General features: G+C 46.4%; 1 protein-coding gene and 1 long non-coding RNA gene across 2 annotated transcripts in view; both read right to left on the bottom strand.

Annotated features, from left to right (window-relative positions):
* The window catches only part of SHTN1 (shootin 1), an 82103-nt gene extending 67775 nt beyond the window's left edge, over window positions 1-14328 (bottom strand). The window contains exons 1-2 of the mRNA XM_068139285.1: window positions 14127-14328; window positions 2270-2322 (exon numbers count right to left, since the gene is read on the bottom strand). Coding sequence (XP_067995386.1) covers window positions 2270-2322; window positions 14127-14184 — 111 coding nt within the window. The 5' untranslated portion in view covers window positions 14185-14328. The remainder of the gene's footprint in view (window positions 1-2269; window positions 2323-14126) is intronic.
* A 588-nt stretch (window positions 14329-14916) lies between these two features.
* LOC137441594 (uncharacterized) lies at window positions 14917-18253 on the bottom strand. Its single transcript, XR_010987442.1, has 3 exons — window positions 18140-18253; window positions 15277-15413; window positions 14917-15051 (listed from the first exon to the last, which is right to left on the bottom strand). It is a non-coding gene; the product is annotated as an uncharacterized lncRNA (long non-coding RNA).
* Window positions 18254-20442: the final 2189 nt, after the last annotated feature.

Below are 20442 nucleotides of genomic sequence, written 5' to 3'. Positions count from 1 at the left end.
GGTGCTGGAACGTGTCCAGAGAAGGGCCACGAAGATAATCAGAGGGCTGGAGCACCTCTGCTATGAGGACAGACTGAAGGAGTTGGGGCTGTTCAGTCTGGAGAAGAGAAGGCTCCAAGGTGTATCCTTCCAGTATCTGAAGGGGGCCTACAAGAAGGCTGGGGAGGGACTTCTCAGGATCTCAGGTAGTGATAGGACTAGGGGGAATGGAATGAAGCTGGAGGTGGGGAGATTCAGGCTGGATGTGAGGAGGAAGTTCTTCCCCATGAGAGTGATGAAGCCCTGGAATGGGTTGTCCAGGGAGGTGGTTGAGGCCCCATCCCTGAAGGTATTTAAGTCCAGGCTGGCTTAGGCTCTGGCCATCCTGATCTAGTGTGAGGTGTCCCTGCTCATGGCAGGGGGGTTGGAACTGGATGATCCTTGTGGTCCCTTCCAACCCTGACTGATACTATGATACTAAACTAACATAACATATCTCCTGCATCCTAAGCTCACTAGTACTGCAGAAAGGAGATCATTAATTTTTTTTCATTTACAATATAGCATAGCATTGACTTCTCTGCCTTCCTCACTACCTAGAACTGGTAAGAAGCTTTTAGTGGGGACAGTTTCTTCTGACAGATATCTGCTAAAAACCTTTTGCACATGGTTGTGGATTTATGCATCACAACGCTGCCACCGAATCTGAGCTCCCTCACAGGAAGCAGTTCTGTTCAATGAACCAGAGTCCTTGGTGGAAAGAGAGACTTCACCAAATGTGATTAGTTCTACTACTAGAAAGACAGTTCAGTATAATTACAATGAATAATCTAGAAAGTGGTCATCATTTCTTACACCAGAAAGTCTGACCATTAAAAACTATTCAGCCAGCAGAAATATATGAGGTCTGGCACATGCATTCAAAGCTTATTTTCAAGTTGTACAGGCACACAGATTTCACATCTGTTTTATGCTGCAGTATCACTGTGCAAGCTGAGATATAGCATCTTGCTCTCCTGTTAAAAACTGGGGGGGGTTGTTTTGTTTTTTATTTTAGGAAGGCAGGGGAAAGTCTTGAAATACCTTCTTCAGAAACGAGAGGGAGAAGAGGGGAGAAGGAAGAGGGGAGAAGGAAGAGGGGAGAAGGAAGAGGGGAGAAGGAAGAGGGGAGAAGGAAGAGGGGAGAAGGAAGAGGGGAGAAGGAAGAGGGGAGAAGGAAGAGGGGAGAAGGAAGAGGGGAGAAGGAAGAGGGGAGAAGGAAGAGGGGAGAAGGAAGAGGGGAGAAGGAAGAGGGGAGAAGGAAGAGGGGAGAAGGAAGAGGGGAGAAGGAAGAGGGGAGAAGGAAGAGGGGAGAAGGAAGAGGGGAGAAGGAAGAGGGGAGAAGGAAGAGGGGAGAAGGAAGAGGGGAGAAGGAAGAGGGGAGAAGGAAGAGGGGAGAAGGAAGAGGGGAGAAGGAAGAGGGGAGAAGGAAGAGGGGAGAAGGAAGAGGGGAGAAGGAAGAGGGGAGAAGGAAGAGGGGAGAAGGAAGAGGGGAGAAGGAAGAGGGGAGAAGGAAGAGGGGAGAAGGAAGAGGGGAGAAGGAAGAGGGGAGAAGGAAGAGGGGAGAAGGAAGAGGGGAGAAGGAAGAGGGGAGAAGGAAGAGGGGAGAAGGAAGAGGGGAGAAGGAAGAGGGGAGAAGGAAGAGGGGAGAAGGAAGAGGGGAGAAGGAAGAGGGGAGAAGGAAGAGGGGAGAAGGAAGAGGGGAGAAGGAAGAGGGGAGAAGGAAGAGGGGAGAAGGAAGAGGGGAGAAGGAAGAGGGGAGAAGGAAGAGGGGAGAAGGAAGAGGGGACCTACATTCTGAATTTTGAGGAGGACTAGCTGAGGGGGGTTGCTCTGTTTTCTTTTCATGAAGCCCCACTGTGCAAATTAAGTTGTAATAAAACAAGGTTTAAATCCAAGAGAAACAAATCTTCCTAAGAATATATAAACACCTGAGGTGCTCTGTGCTCATACAGGCAAATTAGCTATAGGAGCAATCATTATTTTAAAACACAACAATATATTTGTGGCAACTTTTCTGGAGTGGGAGAGCTAAAATAGCTGTTAAGAGTTGCATTCATTGCACCTTCATACACACAGGTGCAAGTAATACTTATTATTTGTAAGTAATCAGCTGAACTCACAAAAACACAGACAACCATCTGCCATGGCCAGGAAGTTTTTCTGATATTGAGCATTTTATCATTAAAAAAAATGATCACATTTATTAACAACAATTTATCAATTATCATTTAAAAAAATAGACACAAACCTCTTCTTTTGTTTTCTTATTTTCTGCTCTGAGTTCTTCATATTCACCAATTGCTAGGCAAGGAGAATAAAAAAAAAGAAAGACAAAAAGTTAGTATTGCAGCACCTTCTTCATCCACATTTCATTTCATTCATTTTAAAGCTCTTTTGGCTACCTGCACAGACCTGTTAAATTACATGGGTCATAAGCTTCATTAATAGCCTAGAGATGAACTGGGTATCCTTCTAGAAGTGAAGTAATTGGAAAGTGTCTGAAAAAAGATGGTGGCTCCCCAAACAATCAATTTTTGATCAATGGAGAGTTAAACAACCCTGTTGACTGAGTTGAAAAATTACAATGTGAAATGTACTGGCTTGCAGTCACCATTTTAAACCCACACTGGCTCAGGTTACAGATCAATGTTAGAAAGCATGGTTAAAGCAATACTGTCACACTTATGTACCTCCAGAGTATTTACTTATTTATTTATTAACATTTCCTTCCAACAGGAGTCCTAAGAGACCTTTCTTGTTTCTCCACTGCAGAGACAGGTGAAAAAGGCATGATTTACCCAAGATCACACAAGAACTCGGCTGCAGGGATCTGCAGGGATCAGCAGGGAAAGGATCAGAATCACAGAATCATCCAGGCCAGAAAGGAGCTCCGAGATCATCCAGCCCAGCCATTTTGCCACTCCACCAAGTCTGTCATTACACCATGTCCCCAAGCACCAGATCTAGATGGCTTTTAAACACGTCCAGGGATGGCAACTCAACCACCTCCCTGGGCAGCCCATTCCAGTGCCTGACAACCCTTTCTGTGAACATTTTTTTCCTACCATGCAGCCTGAACCTCCCCTTGTGCAGCTTCAGGCCATTCCCTCTTGTTCTATCATCAGCTACTTGTGAGAAAAGACCAGTGCCTACCTCTCTACAACCTCCTTTCAGGGAGTTGTAGAGAACAATAAGGTATCCCCTCAGTCTTCTCCTCTGCAGGCTAAACAGCCCCAGCTCCCTCAGTCTGTCCTTGCAGGCACTGCTCCCCAGGCCCTTCACCAGCATAGTCGCCCTTTTCTATCCCTGCTCCAATGTCCTGATGTCCCTCCTGTATTGCAGTGCCCAAAACTGAACACAGCATTCAAGGTGCAGCCTCACCAATGCTCAATACAGAGGGACAATCACCTCCTTGCTCCTGCTGGCCATGTTATTTCTAATACAGGCCAGGATGCTGCTGGCCCTCTTGGCTACCTGAGTACACTGCTGACTCATATTCATCCTCCTGTCAGCCTCCAGTATGCTGGAGGTCCATTGTTTCAAAGCAGTAAATAATACCCAGAAGCAATAGATCAGGTAGCAAATAAATTTCAGCTTATGGTGTGTTTTTATGCGCCCTTCTCATACCTTAGGGATATGCCACCGTTGCCACTTCCCAAATCTACTGTTCCTTCAGCATGGCCCAGTGGGCTGTTTGGCCTTTGAGAGCATAGAAATTTTATTGCCACTAGAAAGAAGTTGAATACACCTCTGATCTTTAGAGAAACAAACCCTGCTATAAAGAACACTCTTCAGCCTTTGTGATGCACATTGCAAGAATAAAATGAGACATGGCTATGCATCTTATTCCAGTCCCTCAGCATCTTCCCAGATTTTTCTTGTACCTAAGAGATCTACCTTAGCATACAGGTTTTATTTCAAGCCAACTTCATTAGAAGTGGTTAAAGGGTATGAATACAGAGTTTTCAGCTGATGACAGCAGAGATGCTGGAATTTCATCTTGACACATTTTATGACGTATCAGAAAACATGAACATGCAGAGCTTGGTAGATTAGCCATCAGCCTTTCTAGCCTTAGATGGTTGCCTTCTATGAGCAGGTGACAAAATTAATAGATGAGGGGCGAGCAACTGATGTCATTTACCTGGACCTGAGCAAAGCCTTCGACACTGTCCCGCACCACATCCTGGTCTCCAAACTGGTGACACATGGGTTTGATAGGTGACCACTAGATGGATAAGGAACTGGCTTGATGGCTGCACCCAAAGAGTGGCTGTCAATGGCTCCATGTCCCAGAGGAGGCCAGGGACAAGTGGAGTCCCTCAGGGATCAGTCCTGGGACCTGTCTTGTTCAACATCTTTGTGGGTGCCATGGACAGTGGCATTGAGTGCACCCTCAGCAAGTTTGCTGATGACACCAAGCTGTGTGGTGCAGCAGACATGCTGGAGGGAAGGGAGGCCATCCAGAGGGACCTTGACAGGCTGGAGAGGTGGGCACAAGCCAAACTCATGAGCTTCAACAAGAGCAAGTGCAGGGTCCTGCATCTGGGTCGAGGCAATCCCAGGCACAAATCCAGGCTGGGCAGTGACTGGCTGGAAAGCAGCCCTGAGGAGAGAGACTTGGGGGTGCTGGTGGACAAAAAGCTCAACATGAGCTCTCAATGTGCACTTGCAGCCCGCAAAGCCAATCAGATCCTGGGCTGCATCAGGAGAAGTGTGGCCAGCAGGTCGAGGGAGGTGATCCTCCCCCTCTGCTCAGCTCTGGTGAGACCTCACCTGGAGTACTGCATCCAGTTCTGGAGCCCCTATTGCAAGAAGGATGTGGAGGTGCTGGAAGGTGTCCAGAGAAGGGCCACAAGGATGATCAGAGGGCTGGAGCACCTCTCCTATGAGGACAGACTGAAGGAGTTGGGGCTGTTCAGTCTGCAGAAGAGAAGGCTCTGAGGTGACCTAATTGTGGCCTTCGAGTATCTGAAGGGGGCCTACAGGAAGGCTGGGGAAGGACTTCTCAGGATCTCAGGTAGTGATAGGACTAGGGGGAATGGAATGAAGCTGGAGGTGGGGAGATTCAGGATAGATGTGAGGAGGAAGTTCTTCCCCATGAGAGTGGTGAAGCCCTGGAATGGGTTGTCCAGGGAGGTGGTTGGGGCCCTGTCCCTGGAGGTGTTTAAGCCCAGGCTGGATGAGGCTCTGGCCAGCCTGATCTAGTGTGGGGTGTCCCTGCCCATGGCAGGGAGGTTGGAACTAGATGATCCTTGTGGTCCCTTCCAACCCTGAATGATACTATGATAGTTAGAGCTTTTCAAATGAGAAGCTCTTACAAATAAAGTTATACTTTACACTGTTGTGACATCCCTCTTCTCCACCCTCCCCAGTGTTTCAAAAGCTGTTGAAATACAGCTAATTCGATTCAATCCTGAAAGCTAGGTCCACTGTTCTGCTTGCCCTCAACAGGGTAACTGCTTGCAGCAGCAGCACAGAAGTACTCCATATGTACTCAAGTTATCCTAATTCCTCTTTTCTCCAAGATCACTTCATTTCAGAGATGCAGGACACAACAGCAATATTAGCTCCTGAACTAGCAAGTCTAAACACAGAACTGTGGTCCTTCTATGCTCTAACCAGCACTGGGGAAATGGCAAGACCTTGCTGACTCTATTAACCATAAAGGGAAGTGGAGGAATGCTAGAACTCTTTTAGCCATAATCTCAGCTCTGCTATGAACAACAGGTGTTTCAAAATTTTCCAGGGCTCTCCAAGAAAGTAAAATAAAATCACTGAAACCAAAGTCACAATCCATATGCACACTCACAGGAAATATGATCATTTAAACAGCTGGAAAACATGCTCAGCCCTGCTCATCCAAGTAAAGAGGTATAGCATGACACAAATAAAACTAGGTGCCCTGCACCCCCACAGAAGTAAACCCAGGGTCTCCCATCCACACCTTTACTTTGTCCCCACTTCTCCCTAACTAGCCCTATCCACCCCTCATACTCAGAAGCAGAAAACAGGGTGACACCAACGCAGTTGCTCCAAGAAAGAGCACCTCAAGTGAAATAATGTTTCTTGTACATGACTGCAAAATCTCTGCCTCACTGACCCACTTCTAAACCATTTCTTTCCCTGTTGCCTTTAAGAAAACAAGAGATGGCTAGCATCCAGGTGCAAGAAAAACAATACCAACCTGCATCAACAGATACAATTCACACTTCTTCGTGCTTGAAAACCAGTAATGTTTGCTTACCACTAAGGTAAACTCATACTAGCTATTCCATACTTTATAAATGACTGGAAGAGATACAGATTTACCCCACCCTTGACAGCTCCCCTCACCTGCTCTGTGAAGAGAGAACTCTGAATCATCAGCCCTTAAGGCTTGGATACAACAAGTTACCCAAAACAAGGATACAAACTTAAGTACACAGGACTCCAGCAATTCCCAGTAAGGACTCACCTGTGTGAGACTCAGAATTAAGCTGCATTAGACTGGATCTTAGGAATAGGCTCTTCAGTATGAGGGTGGTGAGACTCTGGAATAGGCTGCCCAGGGAGGTTGTGGATGCCTCCTCTCTGGGGGTGTTTAAGGCCAGGATTGATGAGGCCTTCAGCAGAGGAGTCTAGTTGTGATTGGCCATTGGAATGGGCTGCCCAGGGAAGTGGTGGAGTCACCATCCCTGAAGTGTTTGAGATAAGTCTGGATGTGGCACTTAGTGCCATGGTTTAGCTGATTAGGTGGTCTTGGGTGATAGGTTGGACTTGGCGATTTCAAGTCTTTCACAACCTGGCTAGTTCTGTGATTCTGCAATGAGAGTCATCCCTGCCCATGGCAGGGAGGTTGGAGCAGATGATCTCTGAGGTCCCTCCCAACCTGAGCCATTCTATGATTCTATGTTCAGGATAGCTCTTTCCTTTTTCACCACAGACTCTAATCCGTGGCACGCTCATCAAAGAATGCAAACCCCAAATCATCAGCTACTTCACGACACACTCACACAGCAAGTTTCTTCAGTGCCTTTTGACCATGCCCACCCCCTTATTGTTGTTGCAAAGCTACTGACCGCTGCTAATGCACAGTAAGAATCTGGTATCTTAAAACAAGCTTGCTCATCACTGGATGGCAACCTCTGCACGATGCTCCCGTCATTCAGATTTTGGGGGATGGATTTATTAAAGACTACAGCTAAGGAAGAAACTGCCTTGTCAGGCCTGAAAACAGAAATAATCATTTAAAAAAATTACTACACCCACTCTCTGCAGTGTATCAGATTCTCTGCAAAGGCCAACCATTTTTCTTCTTTTTCCCCCACACTGAGGGGGACTATTGGGAAGTTTTGAGATGGAATTTTTCAAGTGACTGACGTACAAAGAAGTTTTGAGGCCACCTTAAAAAAAACAATAATTCAAGAGTCTCCACAACCTTAACTGAAGCAATTAACTAGCATAAGGTGACAATGATCTTTGCTTTAAAACTATCCTAGAACAATTAATACCAGCAGCACTAGGCAAAATGCTTGACATTCCAAATCCCATATAGTCTCAAAACCCTCTTTGGTAGATTAAGAGATACCATTGACGGGAAGGTGGTGGAGTTACCATCATTGGAGGTTTGGAGGAGACTTGATGGGATGCTTGGGGCCATGGCTTAGTTGTTTAGGTGGGTCGGATTGGTTGATGGGTTGGACATGATCGTGAAGGTCTCTTCCAACCTGGTTTATTCTAAATTCTATTCTAAATTATCACTCACTAATAGATTGACAAGCAATAAATCCTGTTGTATAAGGACTTCTCTAAACCTGCTCTGAGAGATAGGACATTTTTTGTCCTTAACCTATAAAGGTAGAATAGAATAGAATAGAATAGAATAGAATAGAATAGAATAGAATAGAATAGAATAGAATAGAATAGAATAGAATAGAATAGAATAGAATAGAATAGAATAGAATAGAATAGAACCGAACCGAACCGAACCAGGTTGGAAAACACCTTCAAGATCATCAAGTCCAACCTATCACCCAACACCATCTCATCAACTAAACCATGGCACCAAGTACCTCATCCAGTCTCTTCCTAAACACCTCGAGTGATGATGATTCCTCCACCTCCCTGGGCAGCACATTCCAATGGCCAATCTCTCTTTCTGGGAAGAACTTCTTCCTAACATCCAGCCTAAACCTCCCCTGGCACCTGAGCACCTCAGGACTTCTTACAGCTCACCTCAATTAATTCAGATTATGAGATAGATAGATAGATAAGATAGATAGATAGATAGATAATTTACTCTGGAATAAAGATATCTCTTTCCAATAAATCAGGGGTGAATGAAACACACAAGTGAAGATGCTTTGCTGAAGGTGCCACTGAAATTCCAGAGCCATACACCATTCACTCAAAGAAGCAGCATTGTAGCATACTGACAAAACATGGTTTAGTGGTCATGGTAGTATTGACAGTTGGACTTGATCTCAGAGGTCTTTTCCAACCTGAATGATTCTATGGTTGTATCTATCAATAGTAAAATGGCTATGCTGTAGGTCATTATCCTCCAGGGAATACTGAAGAACTGTAACAAATACTTACTGGAGACTCCCTGTCCAATGTTAACTTAAATTTATGCTTAACAGAATTATTTCTGATCATCAGCAGTATTTTAGAAACAATTTATCAGGATCCAAATCACATCTTTTTGCTTCAAGCCACCTTTAGGCTGGATGTTAGGTAGAAATTCTTCACAGGAAGAGTGATTGGCCATTGGAATGGGCTGCCTGGGGAGGTGGTGGAGTCACCATCACTGGAAGTGTTTAAGAAGAGACTGGATGAGGCACTTAGTGCCATGGTTTAGTTGATTAGATGGTGTTGGGTGATAGGTTGGACTCAATGATCTCGAAGGTCTTTTCCAACCTGGTTAATTCTGTATTTATACAGCCCAAGAGCAACACTGTAAGTTAATTTTAAGACTAAGGGGGGGGGGTGGGGTGGGGGGGGGGAATAAGCTAGAAAAAGGTGAAATGCACAGAATACTTTGGGCTGCCCAAGATATATTGCCAATTCACCCTACTCTTACTGTGGAAAAAGTCATGCCACAAAATCGCCAACATGAATGAACACAGTATACTCCGTCATTGCTCTCTACAACTACCTGAAGGAAGGTTGTAGACAGGTGGATGTTGGTCTCTTCTCCCCGGCAGCCACTATCAGAACAAGAGGACACAGTCTCAGGCTGCACCAGGGGAGGTTTAGGCTGGATGTTAGGAAGAAGTTCTATACAGAGAGAGTGATTGCCCATTGGAATGGGCTGCCCAAGGAGGTGGTGGAGTCACCATCATTGGAGGTGTTCAGGAGGAGACTTGACGGGGTGCTTGGTGACATGGTTTAGTTGTTTAGGTGGGTTGGATTGGTTGATAGGTTGGACACTATGATCTTGAAGGTCTCTTCCAACCTGGTCTATTCTATTCTATTCATAATGTGACCTTGCTCATCCACCAGTTACTCGCTCCTCAGCTCAGCTGGCCAGAAGAGACTGTCCTGTAAGCATATATCAATGTACTTTATCTGCATTAAATTAAGCTGGTAACTTCATATACAGAAGCTCCTTTAATTATACATTAGTCTTCCGAATTTTCAGTTGTAAAATCCCAAACCTGGATTTGCCAACAGAAAATATGCATTAACTAAAGTAGATGCTTCATATATTAGGTACTTATTATGGCTAAAAGGTACTTACTAGTAAAACAAGGTCGTAAGGGCAACAGTATGTAATGTCTCTAATTCATAAGGAACAACAGAAAAGACACTTTCATTTTCACAGAGTGAAGTGGTGAGACTTTTCCTAGTCTTCTTACTAAAAAGAGCAAGGTAAGCCCTTTAAACCTGATGAAGAAAATACAGGCAGTATAAACATGTTCAGTAGATGTATAGTTAAGAACAGTTCTTAACCACTGTAATTTATTTAGCAAAGTAACCAGAAATACAACTGTCAGCAGTGGCAGCTGAAGGGTAATTTTACCTAGGTTATAACTCCAGATGTTGTAGTTGCTGAGTCCTGTTTCCCACTCAACAAAGAAGTGACCGCAATGGAAGACAACTTTGTCTTTAATGGCAAAGTGCCAGCAGTGCAAATAAAACCAAACAAGACAATCTTCCAGCCAGGTAACCAACCACTTGTTAGCTTGCTACCATTCCTCAGGTTCTACAGCCAACCATTAACAACAGAAGATTTTGTTTCAAGTCTTGCCTACAAGAATTATAAGGACCAGCAGAACCAAAACGTGCATTGCTAGAAACACCTCCTAGAGCACAGTTAGGTAATACAAATATTCGTGGCAGACCTGCTTCATCTAACCAAGCCAGCTCAGAAAGCTACTCAGGGGATTAAAACCCCAACAATACTTTTAAGTCCTAAATACCATCAACATAGAGATCATGTTGCTTCATGATGCTCACCTTAAACTTGGTAATGAAGCACACTGAAGAATAATCAGTATCAGATATCTGAGTCTAACACACAGGACTTGGAAAATTCAGCATGGGTGAAAGATAAGCATATCTTGCACACAGACAGCTTCAGTGTCCTTCTCCCTGCTCAGAGCTCTGTCAAACAGCCAAGTGAATTCGTCCCGACAGGAGTCAGCGCCACAGCCGCCACTGAGCAGACAGCTACAAAACACCTGCCTCTGGTTCAATCTGCTGACCTTGTTTAGGAGAAGTATGAGCAGCAGTTGAAATGTGACAGCCATCAGCCAGGTACTGCACAGGCTGCTATTTGCCTTCCCCTCTACCTTCCACATCACTTTTTAGTTTAGTTACTTGGTGTCAGGAAAGCTTCTCAAGACTGGAAAAAAGCATTGTGAAAGAGAAACCAAACAAGTGCTACTGAATAAGTGTTCTCTGAGATCCCTTCAAATCAAAGCATGTTTTGCAGAAATCTGACTACAGACCATAACATTATGGCCTGAAGCTAGAAGCACTTTTGAGTGCAGTTAAGGACAGGACTCCTGAAAAGCATGTACATGCATTACTCCAAATATTCAGACAGCAGATCCTTCCATTAGCTGCATTTACTTCCAAAGCAATACTGTTTCTCTACATCTGGAAGCAGTAAAGGGAATCTTTTTTTCCTCCTTCCAGGCTGCTTCTATTTAACAAAGCATTCTAAAATTGCTTCAGGAGAGTTGTTAGTCCCTCAAATAAGCCTTCTGGTCAATAAGAATGGAGAGCAAACTGCAGATTCAAACTTACAGTCTGTAAAGAGGAAGCAAATTTACTTACCTACAGGAGTAATATTTAGGTCAATACTATTAGGATAACTTTATGCATCTCATTACACTTTCATCACTTGGACTCTTTGTCACGTAACATAACTGAACTGCAGTGTGCTACCGTAATTTTGCACTGTTTTAGCTGCAAAACAGCATATTGAAGAGTAGCCAAGAAGGCCAATGGCATCCTGGCCTGCATCAGGAACAGTAGGGCCAGTAGGAGCAGGGGAAGTCATTCTGCCCCCGTACTCAGCACTGGTTAGGCTACACCTCGAGTCCTGCGTTCAGTTCTGGGCCCCTCAGTTCAAGACAGATGTTGAGTTGATAGAACGTGTTTGGAGCACAGCCCTCTGAGGAGAGGCTGAGGGAGCTGGGGTGGCTTAGCCTGGAGAAGGGGAGGCTCAGGGGAGACCTTATTGCTGTATACAACTACCTGAAGGGAGGTTATAGCCAGGTGGGGGTTGGTCTTTTCTCCCAGGCAACCAACACCAGAACAAGAGGACACAGTCTCAAGTTGTGCCAGGGGAGGTTCAGGCTGGAGGTGAGGAAATTCTTCACAGAAAGAACGGCCATTGGGATGTGCTGCCCAGGGAGGTGGTGGAGTCACCATCACTGGAGGTGTTTAAAAAGAGACTGGATGGGGCACTTGGTGCCATGGTTTAGTTGATTAGATGGTGTTGGGTGATAGGTTGGACTCAGTGATCTTGAAGGTCTTTTCCAACCTGGTTATTCTATTCTATTTTCAGAAGTTTTCCACTGGGTAACTTTTCACCCATAAAAAAAAGCTTTCTTGCCAGTCCTATAATGACAAAACCATTATTACTTAGTATGTTATTGTGGGGACGAATATCAGTATGTTGTTGTGGGGACAAATGTCCACCAAGAACAATGGGATAGGGTCTGCTAGTACAGCTTCTATTTCAACAAATTAAGTGGATCTTGGATCAGTCAGTCCTCAAGTTACAGTAACTTTCCCTTGAATTAATTCCTGCAGTCCTGTAAAATTTCATGAGATACTAAAGGATTCTCAGCCCACTGGAACAGAAGAATTTCAAATACCTGAAGTCCCAGTCTTACCACTTTCAAGAGGCTAGGAACTGTCTAAAGAATAACCTAAATCCATCCCTTTTTTTGCAACTGATAATTGACATTGTAGCAACTGTCCTTTTGGTACCAACAACTCCTATGGAGCCAACAGTCCTGAAGGGAAGCAGTCAGTCAGCAAACCCCATCGTTTTAGCCTCACTTTATGGTCCTATACTATCAATATACACAGCTATAAGAGTATCATGAATTTTACACCAAATGAAATCCCTCTAAGTCAGAATCTATCCAGCATAGCAGGTAGTCATGAATGTACAGAAACAACCAAAAAAATAAGTGCCAAAATAGGTCATAACTAACTCATAAATGTCCAGCTGAAGCTTGGTTAAGAAAATCAAAGGTGATGGAGTGTATTTATGGTTAGAATGAATGATAGAAAAGGGGGTGCTGATCACAACCTTGTTAATTTCATGCTCTTACACAACTTTGTCCAAGGTTCCCTTTCTAAGGAGCTCCTCCCAGGCTAGGCAAACGCAACTGTGGAAATTACCAGCTGTTAATTAACAGCATTGGCACTCTACACCTACTGCATGGAGCTATGAAACAGCTGGCACGCCAGGCACCTGATGCATGCTCATGAGCAGATATCCATAATTCAAAGGTCTGGTAATGTTGGTTAAGTGTTGCCTACCTGGTTAACCAAGGTAGAAGCTCTGCTGGACCTACCTGGCTGGGGGACAGCCTGACCAAGGACATGAAAAAATGGGCTGCCTTTTGAGCATCCAAACTCTTTTCGTTTTCCTTCTTGCAATAGATGAAATGCTGTTTCTGAGCCAAAATACACACTCAGGCAGCTGAGCACCCACAAAGCTGAAGTGCTGAACTTTCTTACAAAAGCACCGAGAGTGACTCACACATGGAACCAAACCAGCCCAGGACAAGTGCTTTCACTTATACTAGCAATTCAAAGGCTCTACAGAAACTTAGGGCTTATCAGGGTGAGCCCCAAGTTATCAGCGGGAAGTTTGCACAGATGGGGAGTGGGGGTGGAGGGTTTCTGATGGGTTGGGTTAGTATGGGATCCTGAACACGGGGCAGGAGACGGGACACGATGCCAGCTTAGGCACAGCCAGGTACTCCACGTGGAGCTCGACTCCACACAGACAGTGAGGCAGATGGACTTTCACCCCTGGGGCCGGCCAGACATCCAGACTCGCTAGGCTCGTTGCCAGTCGTGAGCCCTGCACCCGTTACCAGCCTGCAGGCTAAACCCAGTGGCGGGCGGGAAGGTCCAGGTTGACAGCAGCGACAACCCATGTGCTGTAGCGCCGCAGCCTCCTGCCCTCGCCCCAGCCCACCATCGGCCACCACGACGCCCATGCTCTCACCCCGCTCACCTGCGGCGAGGTGAGATTGCTGGGACAGGCACCGGCAAGGGATACAGCCAAAACGTGTCGCTACCCCGTTTATTTTATTAAAGCACCTTTTCTTTATTGTTTTTATTATTATTATGTCGTCTCTGCCTGGACAGAGGAAGGGGCCTGCGAACGAGCGCGGGGCCGGTCGCCGGGCCGGGGGACGCCCAGGCCGCCGCAGCAGCCACCCCCCGCAGGCCGCGCCCGCCTTGCCTTGCCGCGCCCCGTCCCCCTGGGGCGCCGGGCGCCGAGCCCTCGCCTCACGCCGCCCCGCGGCGGCCGCGCTCCCGCCGGCCTCGCCCGGGCCCCCAGCGGCAATGGCAGAGGGGAAACCGCTCTTTCCAGCGCCGGAGGCGACGGCGCCGGCACCGGCACCGCCCGCCCCTACCTTGGTCCTTCAGGCTGGCGAGGAGCTCCAGCTGCTTCTCCTCGTCGGAGCTGTTCATTCTGCCCTGCCACCGCCGGCCAGCGGCTGCCCCGCTTAGCCCTGCTCCGCCTCGCCTCACCTAGCGCTGCTTTACCTGGCAGCGGGCGGGCGGCGGCGGCCGGAGCCCCGGGGCGCGGCGGGCGCGGCGAACGGCCCGGCCCGGCCCGCTCTGCACATGCCCAGACTCCCGCGGCGCCCCAGTGAGCATGTGCGAGGGTGCGGGCACGGCGGCACCTCAGCCCGCGGGCAGGCACCCGGTGCCAGGCTCGCACACCGCCCGCCTACACTCGGGCTCGGGACTCCTGTCACCACCCCCGGCCCGCTCCTCGGGCCGGGCAGCGCCTCAGGGGGCTGTGTTTGGTTGCTAACGAAAGGGTAGCGGGAGAAAAAAAACCATCAGCGAAACACCGGTCAGAGGAGGTGTATGCCCTCACACCCCCCCTGGCATGGTCAGTGTGCCAACTCCCCTGATGCAGGCAGAGTCAGGCCGCGAACGCCCTTCCTTCCAGACAGTGGGCAGGGGTCTCCCCTGGGGTCCGCAGTGAGCCGGGGGAAGCTGTCCCGCAGCACGGCTGTTGCCGCATGCATTTTTAATCAGCTCATTTGCACAGTTTACATAGGGCAGCTTTCCACTTAGGATCTGTGCACTGCCCAGAGGAGTGGTGGGAAGACATAAAACTGCCATCAGGGTACTGTAATATCCAGAAAGATTAAAGAGTTTTAAAAAAGACGAATTTAATGGTTTCTTTACAGCTTCTGGTAATCCAAGGGAAACAAATGCATGCCAGTTCCAGGGTCCACCTCTGAATCATAACTTTGGAGCAACATGAGCTTTGCCAGGGACACTGTTGTGTTAATCTGGGAACACAGTTCTCTCTGATGATCCCTGTGTGAAAAAGGAGGGGAACTAGTGATGATCTCCCTATTGAATGGGTTACCTTACCCAGCTTGCCCCAAGGGTTGGCTGTGATAGGTTAATAGGTGATCCTAAAATTATTTTGCAACCTAAATCATTCTGTGATTCTAAGGCTGACATTGACAGCACTGCAGAGCAAGTTTCTGCTTCTCCTTTTTGCTGAGCTTCGGTAGCAGTCATCTGAGTGGCACCTACCTTCAGATTTGCATGGGCAATGGTACATCTCATACACCTCCTTCCTTCCTTCTTTGGCACACACCTGTTGTTCACCGTGGTGAGCAGGTCAGAAAATGCAGCATTGCCACAGATGTGGCAAAATTAGTTAGAAACACCTGGGAAGGAAAGGAAAAAGACCTCAACTACAGAGTTGCTCCTTCTTCCAAGACTGTATCCTCTAGTCTTCTCATGTTGACCTAGTAAGCCTTTAAAACACACAAAAACTTCATACTGGTGCTTTGCAGCATCTTAGAGGCAATTAATAACACGTGTAGCATCCTGGAAAGAAGCCAGGAGATCCATGTGAGCTATACCAATGTTTCATAAGCGTGACACACATGTAAGGCAAAGGAGGCCATGCAGGGCAGTTCATGAGCTAGTCACCTTAGTTTGAACTAGTCAGCACAAAACACATTTAACTATCAAATGCAAGTTATAAATTCATACTCCTAGAGATGAAGTCATAGAATCAAAGAATGGGAAATTATCTTGGAAAATGAAGGCTCTGTAGAAGAAGTGGGAGGCAAAGTGCAAGTAATTACATTCATGCTGCCAGTAAGGTAATGCAGCAAGAGAATGGGATGTACACTGACAGCAGGGAAGAAATTTCTTCTATGACATTGACAAGACCAAAATAAAGTAACTGTATCCAGTTCTAAAGATGGTACAGAGACATTTACAGAGAAAGCAGAAGAGAAGAAAGATTACCTAAGTCTTGGTGAGAGTGCTTTGCAATGAAGCCTCAAACCCTTGATCTTTTTAACTGAGCAAAAGGGAAACTTTTTGTTTGTTTGCTATTATTATGCTTATTTCACAGGAGAAAATCCTCAATACTTGAGGGCTTTTCAGCCTACTAGACAAGAGTCAACTAGAAACTGTGTCTGTAACCTGAAGCTGAACATCAAAGCCGCAGATAAAGTCACACATTAATAAATGCCTCTGTTTGAAGGCACACAGAGCTCCTGTTTAGGTCCCTAGTTCTGGGCTGACCTTAGTTTCAAATAGCACCCACTTTAAGTCAGAGCATTTTTGCCAGTGTTTTGCTTCTCTAGCATCCTTTCTTGGATAGCCTGTTGACTTCCCTTCAGCCACAGGTCTCATTCCAAGCCTGTCCTCCCAATGCTGGTATCACTGCATTTCCAAACCAATAGTTTTCATGCAGTGCAATAGCAGGGTTTGCGAAAGAGCCATTGTAGGGTTACTTATCCCAGCACTGTGCTAAGACAGCAGACATCTTCATCTCGCAACAATGTTCTGTCTGTTGTATACAGCCAGAACAGAGCATAAAATCTCTTTGATATCAGCAGGGACAGTGAGCCAGTTCTTCCATTATTTTATTTACTCAAATTAAAATGTTGTGGCTCTGTCAAAAGATTTCCCTCCCATCATTTCTGTACTGCAGCTTCATCATTGTTCTTATGGCTGTTGTTCACTTAGACCTACATCAAGTTACAAGACTTTGAAAAGTGAGCATTTAAAACATGGGGGTCCTTATTGTAGACTCTTTTGGTCACAACAGTAGAATGAGTGCCACTGCAACTTTAGCCCTCAAAGATATTAATCAAGTGCTGCTTTTCTTTTTCTAAGCAGACCACAGAAAAAACAACTGCATTACTAAATTTGCTGATGGATTCCCCCTCTGCTCTAAGGATTTAACATGGCCAGAAATGTTTCCCTAGATTATGGATTCAGTTCACTATTGTCTACACTGTGATTTTATAACTGATGCTGTAAACCATTAAGATCATAAAAGGTCTGAGCAGGTGATACAAGCATTGAATGCGGGATTCCACAATGTCTAAACAGGGACTGGGTAGCAATTGTTTGTCAAAGAAAAACAACGTTGTACTTCTCAATATACATCACCAGCTTCTAGTGACAGCACTTCAAAAATGCTATTTCTTCTTTGTTAAATGGTAAAGCTAAGACTGAAGTTCTGAAAATATGTCAAATACATCAGCATGGGGAAAAAGAAAATCAAGGATTGAGTCAATTTCTACTGGACAAGACATATCCTATTGAGATTCACCATATCATAGTATCAGTCAGGGTTGGAAGGGACCACAAGGATCATCTAGCTCCAACCCCCCTGCCATGGGCAGGGACACCCCACACTAGATCAGCCTGGCCAGAGCCTCATCCAGCCTGGTCTTAAACACCTCCAGGGACAGGGCCTCAACCACCTCCCTGGAAAACCCATTCCAGGGCTTCACCACTCTCATGGGGAAGAACCTCCTCCTCACATCCAGCCTGAATCTCCCCACCTCCATCTTCATTCCATTCCCCCTAGTCCTATCACCACCTGAGATCCTGAGAAGTCCTTCCCCAGCCTTCTTGTAGGCCCCCTTCAGATACTGGAAGGCCACAATTAGGTCACCTGGGAGCCTTCTCTTCTGCAGACTGAACAGCCCCAACTCCTTCAGTCTGTCCTCATAGGAGAGGTGTCCCAGCCCTCTGATCATCCTCGTGGCCCTTCTCTGGACATATCTGTAGGTTCTATCCATATGTGCCTGTTCTTCCAAGACCAGGAGTAGCTTTGTCACAGACTGCAAAGTTTTGAGAATCAAATATGACACTTGGTAGGAAAATGGAAGGAGGACATGATGGGGAGAGCCAGAAGCACTGTAGAAAGTGGGATTGGAATTCAGCTGTTGCCCAAGTGGAGTAGTGATTTAAGGTGGGGATCATTCTACTCAATGCTCTCTTGTGCTACAGAGAAACAGTGATAAACAAATGCATCAGTAAAATAAGTACAGTATTTCTGGAAGTTTGAGTAAATTAAGGTAATATGTGGCTACAAAAAGAAACAATAACAACAAAAAACTAGATCATAAATAAGTACCGAAGACACACTGTGGTTTCTTCCTGCTCTGCTTGGCTCTGGTGAGACATCAGATAGAACAGCATGTCAGCTCCTACTGCCACACATCACAGAAACGCAGTCCTGTCAGGGAGAGTCTGCAGAGAGCCTGCAATGAGAGGCATCAATTATAAATGTAACCTGGGCCTATGAGAAGGGGAAAAAAAAAGCATGTTTGGAAAAGTGTAGGGAAATCCCAGGGTGAGAATAATGAAGGTCTTCATGCCAGTTAAGGACTATCACAAAGTTTATAGTTTATAGTTTCATAGTTTATAGTTTCATTCAGGGTTGGAAGGGACCACAAGGATCATTTAGTTCCAACCCCCCTGCCATGGGCAGGGACACCCCACACTAGATCAGGCTGCCCAGAGCCTCATCCAGCCTGCTCTTAAACACCCCCAGGGATGGGGCCTCGACCACCTCCCTGGACAACCCATTCCAGGGTCTCACCACTCTTATGGTGAAGAACCTCCTCCTCACATCCAGCCTGAATCTCCCCACCTCCATCTTCATTCCATTCCCCCTAGTCCTATCACTACCTGAGATCCTGAGAAGTCCTTCCCCAGCCTTCCTGTAGGCCCCCTTCAGATACTGGAAGGCCACAATTAGGTCACCTGGGAGCCTTCTCTTCTCCAGACTGAACAGCCCCAACTCCTTCAGTCTGTCCTCATAGGAGAGGTGCTCCAGCCCTCTGATCATCCTTGTGGCCCTTCTCTGGACACCTTCCAGCACCTCCACATCCCTCTTGTAATAGGGGCTCCAGAACTGGACACATTACTCCAGGTGGGGTCTCACCAGAGCTGAGCAGAGGGGGAGGATCACCTCCCTCGACCTGCTGGCCACACTTCTCCTGATGCAGCCCAGGATCTGTCTGGCTTTGCGGGCTGCAAGTGCACACTGAGAGCTCCTGTTGAGCTTTTTGTCCACCAGCACCCCCAAGTCTCTCTCCTCAGGGCTGTGGAGAACTAGTGCAGGCTTTAAACTGTAAGAGAGGAGTCAGGTTAGGTATTAGTAAAGGTTTCATTAGTGGAGGCACTGGAACAGGCTACAAAGGAGGGAGGTCAAATCTTCAGAAGTTTCTAGCAGATCTAGGTGACCTGTGAGGATCTGCCCTTTCTGTGTGGCTGACAGAACTGAGACCAAACGTACCACTCCTCCTTCTCTCTGCCTCCACTTCCCATCATCCACAACAAGACTAACTACCACCTTTCCAACTCTTTGTGGGCAATTTCATATCTCCAGGTAGATATACATATCCCCAGGAGCTCTAAGAAGGATGGGAGAGAAAACTAGAGCTGAATGGTGATCCCTGCTGAATCTTTCAACACAATAATGAGTCAGATGCTTGGAAGGGTTTGCAGAGCCCAGTGTTTTAAGGGATGATCTAGTCATTCCCTATTTCTGTTTTCACCCTCTGTTGTTCACAGATGATTATATTTATAAGCTTTATTGGAACTAGACACATTTGTTCAAACCTCTTTGTTGTTATCATTTTGCAACAGGATGGGTTTATTCTTTGCATCTCCCATTCCTGAGCCCTGGACAGGCCTGTGTAGGCTCACCCATGGAAATGTGATACAGCCACAGCTCCACAGTTCCTGAAGTAAATGGAGTGGGACACCAATAAATGAAGGGATACAATCCAGTCACAGCATCCAGGGCAGTATCCCTGAGCATCAGTAGCACAGGGCAGCAGCTCCAGGTATTACCTTTTAAACAAGATGTAGCTGCTGTCCTTCCATTTCCTTCCCCATCTCTGTGTACTGCCTCTCAACCGCTGCCAGCTGTCATGCCGTGCAGCCTGGCCACACTGCACTCATATGGTCACCTCTTCCATGGGATTTCCAGGAGAATCAGTGCCAAGATGCCAGTGAAAGAGCCGGTGATAAGGCAGATGGTTTGCAAAAGCCTGACCCTGCCCCTCCTTATCCACGAACAAAGTAGGTCTTATGTTCCTATCCAGAGAGAACAGGAGGGGCAGTGCCAGAGTGCTCAGTACTTTTGAAACAATGACATCATTCCCAAAGAAGCCATTTCTTTTCTGCCCATACATGACCTTTCCTAATCACAAGGTACTTTGGGACCTTCACTGCTCATCTTTTCTTCCTGCTGCTGCTGGGTTTTGGTAACCTTCAGAAGGTATTTACTCATCTTTTGGAATTTTTCCAAGTGCTCATTTTGGTGATGGCAGCTTTTTACCAACTTGCACCTGTTGATGCCTTATTTAATATATATACACGTCTGTATCTTTCCACTAGGGTTTCCTCCCATCTGTTTCAGCTATA

The sequence above is a fragment of the Melanerpes formicivorus genome, unplaced genomic scaffold (genome assembly GCF_026170545.1).
Source record: "Melanerpes formicivorus ecotype bairdi unplaced genomic scaffold, bMelFor1.0.p_v2 SCAF_6, whole genome shotgun sequence".
Lineage (NCBI taxonomy): Eukaryota > Metazoa > Chordata > Aves > Piciformes > Picidae > Melanerpes > Melanerpes formicivorus.
The sequence above is the reverse complement of the archived record's forward strand: the minus strand, read 5'-3'. Positions and strand labels throughout refer to the sequence as shown.